At 40.2% G+C, this 15,388-nt stretch overlaps 1 protein-coding gene across 7 annotated transcripts in view; it reads left to right on the top strand.

Moving 5' to 3' along the window:
• The window catches only part of prex1 (phosphatidylinositol-3,4,5-trisphosphate-dependent Rac exchange factor 1), a 275,267-nt gene that overhangs the window by 195,629 nt on the left and 64,250 nt on the right, over positions 1-15,388 (top strand). For all 7 annotated transcript variants that reach the window (XM_034173311.1, XM_034173310.1, XM_034173315.1 and 4 more), the window contains exons 21-24: positions 3,362-3,482; positions 4,665-4,840; positions 12,815-12,976; positions 14,821-15,031. In XM_034173311.1, the coding sequence (XP_034029202.1) occupies positions 3,362-3,482; positions 4,665-4,840; positions 12,815-12,976; positions 14,821-15,031 (670 nt within the window). The remainder of the gene's footprint in view (positions 1-3,361; positions 3,483-4,664; positions 4,841-12,814; positions 12,977-14,820; positions 15,032-15,388) is intronic.

The following is a 15,388-nucleotide window of genomic DNA, read 5'->3' as shown; positions in this document are numbered from 1 at the left end:
TCCTACACGCTTAGTGAACACTACTGACCAGTAGATGGCAGTAGAGGCCTTGAAAACAAAATTCCAGATACAGTAATCCCTGTCTGCTACATTTAAAATGCGTGGAATTTAACAAACGCAAATAAAACCAACATCTATAAACGCAGAGAATATATTCAAGAGAGTTTTAGGCACTAGAGTTTAATGCTGTTGTCTGTGGAGCCTGAACAGAGTGTCTGAAATGCATTTGTCCTGTCGTGATGTACTGAGATTACATCATCCTACCCAAAATGCATTGCGGGTCACAGGATGTGCTCACAAAACCTTAAAAATTAGCACATTACTTTAAAACTAAAACATATATCTGATATTTTCACTTAATAAAACTTCAGACATGACAGTAATTTTAAATAACTTGTCCAAAATTTGCTTGGTTAAAATTTGAACCATAAGTTAAAAACGTATGCCTCTGGATGACTTAGGTGATATCGGCAGCCTGTTGGTATGGTGTTAAAAGAAATGTTTTTTTTTGGTGGGGGGGGATGTTTCTCTTTTGTTTGCAGAGGATTGAGATGCGTTTTATACAAACAGCTCTCTTCTTTTAGCAAAGCTTATAGCTGTGTGTCTGTTACAAAATTTTTAACAGGTGAGTGCTAAACTAATTTTAAAAATGCTTGTTGCTGTTCAGCTTTGTTTATTTTATTTTTATTATTTATCAGTTTAAAAGTTATCGGACAAAGATTAATCGGAAGATAATTGGTCCGATAATGGTTTTTAAAGTTATCTAAAAAGATAATCCGATAAAGAAAACATTATCTTCGATAATTATCTGTTATCGGATTATCGGAAGTGTGCCCACCACTGCACACGATGCACACAGTCTACTTTGGTGTAAAGATTTTCTCAATGAGCTACATCATCCTCGTGTGCACAGAGTCTCCAGTGAGCCTCCATGTCAGCTGTTTCTGGTAGAGGAGGGTGGATCGATCCTAATATCGATACCAACGCTGGTATTGATATTGAACGATCCTTGTGTAAAAAGATCGATACTCAAGCTTTTTTCTATCCCACACGCACTGCATCAAAGCACACAGATTCATCAAAGTCTAGTCTGTGTCTGTAACAGCAGCGGTGCGCTGTCACACAACACAGAGCAGCACAACTTTGTATTGTGGTTTGTCAGCCCTCTACCTCAGGAGATTTTGTTTTAATTTGTGTTGAGTGATATTTTTTAAACAAAAATGCTGATTGTGATAATAAAGCATTTTGTTGCCATGTACAATGTTTGGCGACATTCTATCCTAGGTCTTTTGGATCCTTTGGATCTATGAAGCTTAAATATGAAGAAGTATTGGTATCGGTATCGATATCAGCAATACTGGGCCTGTATTTACTTGGTATCAGATCAATACCAAAATTCCCGGTATCACCCACCTCTAGTTTCTTGAGCTCCAAACCCACTGACAGCTGCATTATATGTTATTTATTATATGTGCTTAGTGGCCTTAGAAGTAATTGATCAGACAATGCAGCAAAATGTGAGACAAATTGGAGAATGTAAATGAGTTAATCTACCAGGAGAGCCTGAGTGAGCTTCCATTGCTTTATGTATTACGCACTAACATTGGACTCTGCATGACTGGTTTTCATAAAAGCAAATAAAAATGTATTTAAAGTATAACCACTTCATTGCTCCTTGAAGACCATTTTTTAAATTCTGTGCTGATAACACAGAATAACATATTTACCCCAAATGGTATAATAAGAGAGATGCAAAAACATCTTAATTTAATCATCAAAAAGCAAAAGTATTGTGCATAAATTTTAGGAATATTTAATCTGATTTAACCCAAACGAAAAAGCTGCCTCATATCAACACATAAACATTAAATAAACAAACTGTGTGGCCAGATTTAATTTCTAAGAATACATATGACAAACCCAAATTATTTCAGGTGTGCTGCAATTTATAAGAAAATCTGATTGTATTCAATCAGGTTTTAATAATTTTCTTACTGAGCTATCAGTCAGTGTGTTGTCCTGTACTGGCAGTGCACCTACAAAAGCATCTGTTTTTATTTGAAAATAAGGTTCATAACTTCCTCATTACAAAAGTAAGTCACTTCGGCTGCTCACTTGTTTTTTTAACTCAGGGTCACATGTTGATTTGGCACAGGTTTTATGCCGGATGCCCTTCCTGATGAAACTCCACATTACATGGAGAAATGTGGCAGTGGTGGTGTTTGAACCGGAATTTTTCGCACTGAAACCAAGTGCACTAACCACTTGGCCACGTCTCTGCTTATAACTTGCACATTAATGGTTAGTTTCTTCTTTTTCTGTAATAGCAGCATTTGGATTGTTGCAGTTTTGTTTCGTGATGAAGGAGTGATGAAGGAATAAAACAACAAATACAGTATATGTTGCCAAAATTATAGGGTGGCAAAAATTTTGTGTGGTATTTTTTTCAGATAAAAAGAGAAAATGATGCAGCAGAGTAAAAAAAAAACAAAAAAAACAAATATTCAAAATATTCTATTTTTATTTATCCTTGCCGTTAGGAACTATTTGTATTATTGTATATATTGTATTATATTGTAGATCGTATTAAAGTGATTTGGGGAAAAAAAACTAATGTTTTTTTCAGTGTTTTTGGCCCCCTGTCTCCTGGTCCTGTCCATGGCTCCTGGTAGTCGATCATTAGTTGAAGCACGTTGTTCCATTTTATGTTTTCTTAAACCCAATACTCAGGTACAGCTGAGCAACATTTACTTTGGACTCTTTCTAAAACCTTTGCTGGCGGCTCATTTAGCAGCCTGATATGTTAGCAGTGTGTTATTGATGTGTGCAGTGTTCAGGGCAGTAAACTCTGCATCCACTGTTCTGTCAGGTGAGACCCGTCCACAAGAACTCGTCGAAATGCCTCAGAATATTTAACCTTAAAATGTTCTGACTGCATACAAAATTAATTGTTTGGGTTGACCTTAACCAAACTTTTGAAAGTCAAGGTCGTAGGCCAAGGTCAGTCAGACAGCGTCTCCCTAAGAGGAACAATATGAACCAAATTGGAAGTTTCTATGGTGAGTAGTTCCGAAGGTATGTCTGATTATGCGATTTCACTTTTTGCGTGACCTTGAGCTTGAAACCTGAGCAATGACCTTGAAAAATGAACTCAGTCTGTTCTAGGATCAACTGAACCATATGTCCAAATTTTATGACGATAGATTCAGAACTGTGCCTGTGAGACTGTTGATCAACACACAAACAAAGGCAGGTGATCACATGACCTCCGTTCAACTTCGTTGGCGGAGGTACAGAATTTGATGTGCATGGATGTGGAATACTCTGTGTTAATAATGTGTTGTCATGTGTGCTGCTCTAGTGTCAGTGGGTGTATCGCGCATTTGAGGATGTGGAAGAAGTGCATAGAGGAGGAAGTGCCGAAGTTCTTCCATTGGAGAACGGCTCAGACCATGAGGAGGAGAATGACACCAAAGGAACAGGTGAAACACAATGTGGAAATGAATTGAAGCTGCTTGTGTCTACTGTGCACACACGTGTGTTTGAAAGGCATGTTTTCTTTAAGAAAAAAGTAACCAGAAACTATAAAGAGAAAACTTATCATTGGGTTTTCAAATTTCAATCTGTCCTTGAACCTGTCATAGTCAAACGCGTCCATCTGCAACCAAAACCAATTCCACACATAAAATAGTGCTATTTAATGTAAATTATTTTATTCTACATGTCTCATTATAAATTATGCCAAAAATATGCGGTTTGTACAACCCAGGTCCTGTAAAAACGTAACAATTTAGCTCTCCTCTGTGCAACTGGCAAACTTTGAATGATGTGGCTAAGACTAATAATCACATATCAAAAATTTAGTCAGTTGTTTGCTGAACTGCAGGCTACAGCAGTGTGGAAATAAATATATCAAGAGATATATGTATAGCATGTGGAACCCCCTGAATATAAGTAACACTAGTGGGCACTGTTGTATATATAGATTCCATCTCTTTACAATTTTTCTCGATTTGTGCTGCACAAAACACATTTCTGTATTGTCCCTGTTTATAGCCATGCTGGTGCTGTTTCCTTGGAGGTGCACCACTTGCAAATGCAGTGAATTTTTTTAAAAAGGTGTTAAAAGAAACACCACTCAAATTCTTTGGACTGAGAGGGTTAATTAAAGAACCATCACTGTTCATTAAATAATGTTATTAAGGAGGCTTCTAGATTCTACCTCAGTCCCTAAACTTGAACATCAACTGTAATTTAAAAGCTGTGAATTTATTCAAATGAAAGCGTTTGGAAAATGTTAGTTTCACTTCATATGGTGCTTTTAAAGTGTCTGAAGGGAGGAAGTATCTTTATCTCAAATTACTGTTTGCAAGCTTAAAAATATTTGCTACCAAAGGTTTTACAGGAGGACACAACTTTGTGCCTCAGTTTGTATTTTAAGACATTTTCTTTCCATAATCACAGTTTGTAATTTGTTTTGGATGCAGAAAATGAAGCCTGCACATGAGCTGAAGTTACCGTTCTAAGACTTCACCCATCTTAAGAATTCAGTTTAATTGCACCTCATTTGTGCAACGTGGCTGTTTTGTCCTTTTCTTCTCGTTCAATGTGCTGATCTTCCAGTAAAAGTTCAGTTTTGTGTTTAAATCCTTCGTGCTCTGCAGACTGCAGGCTGCAAAGACTCTCCCTCTCCAGTGATCTTCCACTCATCAATCTGACTGTGGATAATGTCCACCTGGAGCACGGTGTGATCTATGAATACGTCAGCACTGCTGGTATCAAGAGCCACGTCCTGGAGAAGATGGTGGAGCCCAAAGGCTGCTTCAGCCTCACTGCTAAGGTATTCAGGAAGAGATGTGACATTTGACTGGTGGTTCTCAGGGTTGTTTTTTTTTTTGTTTTGTTTTGTTTTTTTGAAGATGAAGATTTGGTCATGTTGTCGTTTCCTCGTGGCAGACCAGGGAGCTCAGTGGGTCTACCAACATGTAGACCAGAGTTCAGTTTGTGGTAACTCTATCTGTCTGTGTCATTAAACAAGACACTTCACCTGCATTGTCCCTGCCCACACCGCTGTAAATGGGTTCCAGCCTTGGCTGGGGAAGTAACGTGAGTTGGACTGGCATCACATCCAGAGAGAGACATGGACTCTCATCCACCTCACACAATTTGGGGATAAGCACCGGCACCAGGGGGCCTCAGGGACTACATAGGATTTAAGGGCTCCATCCAGGCAAAATGAACTAAAATTCAGCAAATGTTAGAAATATTAAAGAAAAAAAAATTGAAAACGGCCAAAAAAATTGTTTGAATTAAATGTTGTCTTGCTGAAATAAATCTTGAGTCTTGATTATGTTGTTATATGGCTGGGGGGGCCTGGCTGCCCTTTTGTTTCTGTCCTTTGTTTCTCCTTCCAGGTGGCTTGCATTTGGGACTGAGTGGCTGTGTTGCTGAGGTTATCAGGACCTCAACCTGATCACCTGCGGCTCGTCAGGACTCACAGCTGAGATGGATTGGAACATGGTGGCATTTAAGACTGGAGTATACAGTGTGTATTTGCCAGAGACTCGACCTTGTGACCAGACGGGTGAGATCGTCGTCTCGGGAGCCATCTCATCATCAGTGGATGCAGAGAACGTCCAGGGTTTGATGCACGGTCTGTGAAAGAGGAGGGGGTGAGGTCTCACGCTCGTCAGCACACTTCCTGAGGTACGTTAGATTTTGTGACTAACATTTATACAGTGTTTGCTGTTTGTGTACACCTTTAAGTGTTCTCTCTGTGTGTAGAGTGTGGACTCACATAATGGTTCCTTCTTTCACAGACTCGGTTTGTTGCGGCCACCTGGGGGGTGTCGGCGGGGTCCTTGGGTCCGAACAGCTTCTGGCTCCGGACCGTTAGCGCTGCTGGGAGCGCACCACGCCAGACCGCACTTTCTGTTATTTTTGTATCACTGTTATGTATTAAATTCAGTTAGCCTTTGTACCATGCTCTGCTTATTTCATACTGGGTCCTTCAAACGCTGGTCGGTTCTCCGAGCTGCGTCCGACACATAACATATGTTGCACAATCAAATACGAATGCATAATTTAGGATGATGTAAGTAGTTTTGTGTGCATACATCAGTTATCTTAATTTGAATTTAAAATGCACTTAGAACACTTGAGTTATCAGTGTTCCTTGTGATGGCTCTTTGCACAATTTGACAACCACAAGATTAGAATAATACACAAACGTGCAGCCAATATTACATTAATTGGAACACTCACACCTCCACATATTTCAATAAAATGCCTGACTCATCACAAATAACTCACCAAGCTTTCAGCTGTCATGCAACCACTACTAATTTAAAAAGGAAAAAGAAAAAACATTGAGTGCATGGGTAAAATAATTGGTGAATTAAAAAAAAAAATCCCAATGCAAAATGTTGTGGGTCACTCAGAACATTTACAGAACTCAAGAAAAACCAGCTCACACTGATGATGTCATCACAGGTAGGATGAGAAAACCCTCATGAAACCCTCATTTTGCTTTCTTTACAATGTATTGTGGTCATGAAAATAATTTATTTCAAGGCAGACATTCAACTAACTTCTGTTAAAAAAAACAAAAAAAAAACAAATGTGTGGGTGAATGCTTGGGGGGGGGGGGGCAAGGTAAATTTACCCGGAAATAACCCTCACTGCCCGGCTGTACTGACCATTTCTCATTAATAAACACAACTTTAATGTACAGAATACAGAAAAAAATATGCAGTATGTAAAATTCCTCAATTTTTTTGTTTCAGACAGTAAAAACATTGAAAGCAGTGTTAAATCCAGCATGTAATTTACTTCAGTTTGAAGGCTCATTGCATTGACGATTAAAAAGAAGTTTTATTTCCCCACATGCAGTCATTTGTATTGACCTGAGGGAATTAAGTCCGATTATCTGCTTCTTTTATTAGTCAAATAACACATTATTAGGAAAATAAAAGCCGTAAAGTGTTTTGCTACATTCTGATGAAACACAGTTGGTTCTGTAACATATGTAACATACTTTAAAGTGTTCTGGCTCCAACTGGGTGTTGGTATGGTTGTGGACTCCAGTGGCTTAGTCTGCCTTTATCACTGAGGAAAGGTTTACTGGCCTTGACTTCGCAGATGATGTTGGTTGATGTTGTGATGTGATGTTTGTGGAATCATTAGATACCCTGATTGCAGAACTTAAGAAGCTAAATGAGGAATAAGAGTGTCTGAGTTTGAGACTGTCTTCCTGGATCCACTCTTTTAAAGACTTTCTGGAATCATGTATCTATGTGTGGTGAAAGTGAGGATATTCTAGAGATTCACTTATCTCTGCAGTGACGTTCATACAGTAGTGTTCAGAATAATAGTAGTGCTATGTGACTAAAAAGATTAATCCAGGTTTTGAGTATATTTCTTATTGTTACATGGGAAACAAGGTACCAGTAGATTCAGTAGATTCTCACAAATCCAACAAGACCAAGCATTCATGATATGCACACTCTTAAGGCTATGAAATTGGGCTATTAGTAAAAAAAAAAAGTAGAAAAGGGGGTGTTCACAATAATAGTAGCATCTGTTGTTGACGCTACAAACTCAAAACTATTATGTTCAAACTGCTTTTTTTAGCAATCCTGTGAATCACTAAACTAGTATTTAGTTGTATAACCACAGTTTTTCATGATTTCTTCACATCTGCGAGGCATTAATTTTGTTGGTTTGGAACCAAGATTTTGCTTGTTTACTAGTGTGCTTGGGGTCATTGTCTTGTTGAAACACCCATTTCAAGGGCATGTCCTCTTCAGCATAAGGCAACATGACCTCTTCGAGTATTGTGACATATCCAAACTGATCCATGATACCTGGTATGCGACATATAGGCCCAAACCTCCAGCAGAACCAGGCTCAGGGAGGGGCAGTCTTCTGCTGGGACTGGTTGGGGCTGAGGGAGAGAACCAGGAAAAAGACATGCTGTGGAGGGGAACAGAGATCAATCACTAATGATTAAATGCAGAGTGGTGCATACAGAACAAAAAGAGAAGAAAGAAAGAAAGAAAGAGAAAGAAAGATGATCAGTTAGCTGTTTTACAACTACCCTTTCAAGAATTTTTGAGAGAAAAGGAAGGTTGGAGATTGGCCTATAATTAGCTAAGATAGCTGGGTCAAGTGATGGCTTTTTAAGTAATGGTTTAATTACTGCCACCTTAAAAGCCTGTGGTACATAGCCAACTAATAAAGATAGATTGATCATATTTAAGATTGAAGCATTAATTAATGGTAGGGCTTCCTTGAGCAGCCTGGTAGGAATGGGGTCTAATAGACATGTTGATGGTTTGGAGGAAGTAACTAATGAAAATAACTCAGAACAATCGGAGAGAAAGAGTCTAACCAAATACCGGCATCACTGAAAGCAGCCAAAGATAACGATACGTCTTTGGGATGGTTATGAGTAATTTTTTCTCTAATAGTTAAAATTTCATTAGCAAAGAAAGTCATGAAGTCATTACTAGTTAAAGTTAAAGGAATACTCGGCTCAATAGAGCTCTGACTCTTTGTCAGCCTGGCTACAGTGCTGAAAAGAAACCTGGGGTTGTTCTTATTTTCTTCAATTAGTGATGAGTAGTAAGATGTCCTAGCTTTACGGAGGGCTTTTTTATAGAGCAACAGATTCTTTTTCCAGGCTAAGTGAAGATCTTCTAAATTAGTGAGACGCCATTTCCTCTCCAACTTACGGGTTATCTGCTTTAAGCTGCGAGTTTGTGAGTTATACCACGGAGTCAGGCACTTCTGATTTAAAGCTCTCTTTTTCAGAGGAGCTACAGCATCCAAAGTTGTCTTCAATGAGGATGTAAAACTATTGACAAGATACTCTATCTCACTTACAGAGTTTAGGTAGCTACTCTGCACTGTGTTGGTATATGGCATTAGAGAACATAAAGAAGGAATCATATCCTTAAACCTAGTTACAGCACTTTCTGAAAGACTTCTAGTGTAATGAAACGTATTCCCCACTGCTGGGTAGTCCATCAGAGTAAATGTATGATTAAAGTGGTGGGTGGACTCATTTACATTTTGAGCAAAGCCAGTTGAGTCTAATAATAGATTAAATGCAGTGTTGAGGCTGTCATTCTCAGCATCTGTGTGGATGTTAAAATCAACCACTATAATTATCTTATCTGAGCTAAGCACTAAGTCAGACAAAAGGTCTGAAAATTCACAGAGAAACTCACAGTAACGACCAGGTGGACGATAGATAACAACAAATAAAACTGGTTTTTGGGACTTCCAGTTTGGATGGACAAGACTAAGAGTCAAGCTTTCAAATGAATTAAAGCTCTGTCTGGGTTTTTGATTAATTAATAAGCTGGAGTGGAAGATTGCTGCTAATCCTCCGCCTCGGCCCGTGCTACGAGCGTTCTGGCAGTTAGTGTGACTCTGGGGTGTTGACTCATTTAAACTAACATATTCATCCTGCTGTAACCAGGTTTCTGTAAGGCAGAATAAATCAATATGTTGATCAATTATTATATCATTTACTAACAGGGACTTAGAAGAGAGAGACCTAATGTTTAATAGACCACATTGAACTGTTTTAGTCTGTGGTGCAGTTGAAGGTGCTATATTATTTTTTCTTTTTGAATTTTTATGCTTAAATAGATTTTTGCTGGTTATTGGTGGTCTGGGAGCAGACACCGTCTCTACGGGGATGGGGTAATGAGGGGATGGCAGGGGGAGAAAAGCTGCAGAGAGGTGTGTAAGACTACAACTCTGCTTCCTGATTCCAACCCTGGATAGTCACGGTTTGGAGGATTTAAGAAAATTGGCCAGATTTCTAGAAATGAGAGCTGCTCCATCCAAAGTGGGATGGATGTCGTCTCTCCTAACAAGACCAGGTTTTCCCCAGAAGATTTGCCAATTATCTATGAAGCCCACCTCATTTTTTGGACACCACTCAGACAGCCAGCAATTCAAGGAGAACATGTCACTCCCGGTCCGATTGGGGAGGGGCCCAGAGAAAACTACAGAGTCCGACATTGTTTTTGCAAAGTTACACACCGATTCAATGTTAATTTTAGTGACCTCTGATTGGCGTAACCGGGTGTCATTACTGCCGACGTGAATTACAATTTTACCAAATTTACGCTTAGCCTTAGCCAGCACTTTCAAATTTCCTTCAATGTCGCCTGCTGTGGCCCCCGGAAGACAATTGAATATGGTTCCTGGTGTCGCTAACTTCACATTTCTCAAAACAGAGTCGCCAATAACCAGAGTTTGATCCTCGGCGGGTGTGTCGCCGAGTGGGGAAAAACGGTTAGAAATGTGAACGGGTTGGCGGTGTACACGGGGCTTTTGTTTAGGGCTACGCTTCCTCCTCACAGTCACCCAGTTGGCCTGCTTTCCCGGCTGCTCGGGATCTGCTGGAAGGGAACTAACGGCGGCTAAGCTACCTTGGTCTGCACCGACTACAGGGGCCAGGCTAGCTGTTTAACTTTCCACGGTGCGGAGCCGAGTCTCCAATTTGCCCAGCCTGGCCTCCAAAGCTACGAATAAGCTACACTTATTACAAGTACCATTACTGCTAAAGGAGGCCGAGGAATAACTAAACATTTCACACCCAGAGCAGAAAAGTGCGGGAGAGACAGGAGAAGCCGCCATGCTAAACCTGCTAAGAGCTAGTAGCTGCGCTAAGCTAGCGGATTCCTAAAAACACACAAAGTGAATAATGTGTAAATAATTTAGAGGTGATTCAGCAGAGGGAGTGCTTTAGCCAAGGCACGTGAAGATTAGACTGTGAAACAAATCGTTATCTAGTTAACTAGATCAATCTAACTGCGCAGATTAAACAGCTAACAGATACAGCAAAACACCGCTGTGCTCCGGAACAGGAAGTGATACAATACCGCAGTGAGAGCCAACCACCAGTAGAGGCAAACCAATGTCACCGGCTGTTCATGTAGGTGAACAGCCTATAAATTTTTGCACCTGCGTATAAGTTTTCCCCTCTCCAATCAACTTTTTAATCAAACTACGCTGATCTTCTGAACAGTGTCTTGAACGTCCCATTTTCCTCAGGCTTTCAAAGAGAAAAGCATGTTCAACAGGTGCTGGCTTCATCCTTAAATAGGGGACACCTGATTCACACCTGTTTGTTCCACAAAATTGACAAACTCACTGACTGAATGCCGCACTACTATTATTGTACCCCCTACTATTATTATACCCCCTTTTCTACTTTTTTTTACTAATAGCCCAATTTCATAGCCTTAAGAGTGTGCATTTGATGAATGCTTGGTCTTGTTGGATTTGTGAGAATCTACTGAATCTACTGGTACCTTGTTTCCCATGTAACAAGAAGAAATATACTCAAAACCTGGATTAATCTTTTTAGTCACATAGCACTACTATTATTCTGAACACTACTGTATCTTTGGATCCTCAGCTTTTGAGATTTTGAGACACCTGGAAAGAGCTTAGAGAGTCACGAGACTGCCGGACAGAGGGGTTTAGCGATGATGATACCTGTAGCTCGTGGGACAGATAGGTTGTTCACTATCACCCAGGGTGGCAAAACTTTTAATAATGGCATTTTGGTCAACACGATGGCTCAGTGGTTAGCACTGTTGCTCGACATAATTATTTTCTGGATCCATCAATGTTCACCCTGTTAGCTTCTTGGTTTGCACTGTTACCTCACAGTGAGAAGGTCCTGGGATTGCTTTCCAACTGGTATTCTTGTGTGGAGTTTTCATGTTCTCTTCATGTTTGCTTGGGGTCCGTCCTGGTGCTCCGGCTTCTTCCCACTTCTAAAGACATGCAGGTTAGGTGAACTGGAAACTATAAATTTAATTTAACCTTTCTTTAATTAGGTTACTCCAATTGAGATTGAGATCTCTTTTGCAAAGGAGACCTGGACAGTTATAAAGTTATAAAGTTTCCATTTCACCTAACCTGCATGTCTTTGGATGTGGGAGGTAGCTGAAGCACCTGGAGGGAACCCACGCAAACACGTGGAGAACATGCACACTCCACACAGAAAAGCCACAGGTGGGAATCAATCCCATGACCTTCTTGCTGGCAACAGTGTTAACCACTAAGTTACCATGCTGCTAAATTGACCATAGCTGAGGGTATGAATGTGTTGGACTGGCGGCTTGTCCAGGGTGTACTCATCTCTCGCCCAGTGACTGCTGGGATAGCCTTAATTGGAATAAGTGGGTTTAGAAAATGAATGAATGAATTGGTCACCTATCTATAGGGGCTTGAGAATTGTATGATGGCCAAGAGGACGCCCCCGTTTCACATAGTTGTGGCAGATGGGTGGTTACGTTTGAGAGGTGGGAAAGGATTGGTGTCTGCTTGGGTGGATTCCATCCAGGACCGAAGGTGGTTCCGTAGCATGGTAAATGTGGTGATGTGCTGCACCAGTCAGTGCCTAGTCCCAGACCTGATGTCGTCCTTTAATTACCCTGAACCTTTCAATATTTTGACCCTGACCACATGCAGCTCTTTACCTTATGTGACAATATGAGTGAAACCTTTCTGCTTTTATTGTTCTGTGTTCATTCTAACACAGGTCACACATGCAAGAAAATAAACAACGATGGCTTCATGACGCGATTTAAAAGCAGCACAAACGTGTTTCGACCCCATCTTTGGGTTCAGTTGTTCATTTTCCAAAGTAAATGGAAAAACAAAGCTGCCTAAGGTTTATTTCTGCTTGAGATCTTGCTGCTTACAATGAGAAAATCAACTGCTTTTAAACTTTAATTCCAGGAAATTGTCCATCCTCGCCATTTTCTTGTCTGTGCAGATCCTGGAGGCGTTTTCTGATGATGACAGCCACTTTGTGTGTAACTGCAGCCAGCTCATCTCCCAGAACGACAAAGTAGTTTCCATGCCTCAGTATGAGTTCAGACAAATATGTGACACCAAGCTGGAGAGTATCCGGCGCCGCGTTAGCAGCTACGAGCAGGTACAAAGACGCTCTGTAACTTCATCTTGAATATGTACATGCTACACGTTGGCAGCTCACACCATCAGAATCCTAAACAGTACCCAGATTCATTTACCGTCAGGAGGTATGTGGAAGCAAAACATTTATGCATTCATTCACAACAGGATATGCAAGAGTTTGACAGCAAGTTATTTAGTTTGTTGCTTTGAATAAATGGAGAAATGTTTACACTGGACCCAAGACGGGCCCTATCTTGACAATTTATGGCACCCAGTCTAAGATGCATAGCAGAAGTGCAGTTGGTGCATGTAAAGCTAATTTTTGCTGTTGACATGCTGTGTAATCAGAGTGCAAAATAGAGAACAGGTTGCAAAAGCGCCACAATGCACCAGCACTAGCTATATTCAGGTGCTAGCTTTATTTTGAATGTTGTAGAGATTTGCAAAACTATACATTTATGAACGTTCATACAACAGCCAGGCAGAAATGGATGATTGCATTTTGTGGTCTAAATACATTTTTCCAATATCGCTATGACTAGATCAGCTAAGATCTTCATTCTAATTGCTAAATACATATTTTTAGGGCCAGAGAATCCAATTGCAGTAGTTACAAAATTGTTAGCAAAGTCACATTTATGGGCAGCCATCCCCGATATCTTTTTTTTTTTTGTATCATGATTTTCCAGTGTTAACTACGATTCTGATCCCAGGACAGGAAATTAGACCGTACAGGGGCTGTATATGATTAGTGTAACTCCTAACATCATGTCTGTGATTGATCATAAAATCTCTGTTCATATTTATCCCATTAAACTTAGTACACTTTGCTTTCCTGTGTCCTAACATATATATTTATCCACTGAAATCAGGATCCTACTTAACGTGGAAGTCTGAGATATTAAAATCACAATTATAGTCATTCAAACTCAAAATCCAAGATGCTCACCCATAGATGTGACGTTGTCTTCATGTGGATTTTTGTAGTTAGCACAACTGGATTTCTTTGCCTTTGAAAAGTATTTATTTTGTAACTGGAAAAAGTATCATGGGTCATCTAGAAGCCAAGATATTAGAAAAACAGAATTTTAAGCAACCTTTTTTTCCAACAAATCCAAGATGGTGCTATGTTGGCTTCTGGGAAACTGGAATAATACATTTTTGGATTGACTATTGTGTGCACTTTCCAAAAATGTATAGTTTTACCAATCTTTACAAAAATTACACAAGGAACATTACTTTATTGAGAAAGCAGACTCAAGTGAGAGGTATGCTCATGTGACCTACCATGTCAGTGGCGAGCATCCACCACAGCTCCCTGAGGTGAAGCAATAAGGTGAAATTTTGTATCTAGCCATTCCTATTTGCTTTGTTTAATTTAATTCAGTTGCATTGTGTGTATAAACAGAGTTTATGTGTGTCATGAATCCACTTATGTAAACCACATCTGAATATTATGCCTTATAAATACCAGAGCAACTCTACGTTGGACTTTAGGCCAGGATTATCTTGCCTAGAAGCTGACTTAGAATTGTTGCGGATCAGGGGAATTCAACTGTTTAATTAAAACAAAGCATCACTATAGTCAAATTGCTGTCTGCCTCTTCACGATGGCAATCCACCCACACCACAACAGACCACACCTCATTTTAAGACCAGCATGCCAATGGGTGCATAAATGAGAGTAGTTCTGCTCGCTGTTTACACAACGTGGGTATTTGGCATGAAAATAACAACTGCATCCATTGTGCACTAGGGATTACAGCAGATAGAAGATAGGGCGGATAGATTGTTGGAGATGATGCAACCCCACAGTATGAGTTCAACAAAATATTCTTCATCAATACGCTCCTTTTCCCCCAGTTTGCCTTGGAGCTGAGGAACAGGGCGTGGCCCACCTTCAAGCAGGCTGGGGTTTGTCCTCACCCACTGGGCTGCATGGACTTTGTTCCCACCAACTGCCATGTCAACTTGATGCAAGTTTCCTATCCCAAAAGCACCACCTCTGCTGGCAGGACTTTCAGCATCCGCTTTGGGCGGAAGAACTCCCTGTTTGGCATGGATCCTGACCAAGGTAGAAGATCCACACACGTTTATACAAGACGATTTAAAGATTAGGACAATATGTCCACGGGTCAACCTCAGCCTTGCCTTCACTGACAAACATTCTCTTTCTGATAGTGTGGCTTAGCAGGATCTCAGTGATTATTACGGCCAGTTAGCCTCAGCAGCCAAGTATGGAATGTGAAACTCAGCTTCCCACAGTAGCCACAGGATCTCAAGGAAGATTCTCAGAGCAAATTATTCAATTAGTTGATGTCTTTGCTGTGAAGACTGCATTGGCTGCAAACTATTTTCATGCTGTTGACATTAGAACCAAACAAATGAAATCAGCAGACATGAGGTCTTAAAAGGGTCATGCTCTGCTAAG

This window comes from Thalassophryne amazonica, chromosome 6 (assembly GCF_902500255.1).
Source record: "Thalassophryne amazonica chromosome 6, fThaAma1.1, whole genome shotgun sequence".
In the NCBI taxonomy this organism is placed as follows: domain Eukaryota; kingdom Metazoa; phylum Chordata; class Actinopteri; order Batrachoidiformes; family Batrachoididae; genus Thalassophryne; species Thalassophryne amazonica.
This window is presented reverse-complemented; position numbering and strand designations above follow the sequence as displayed.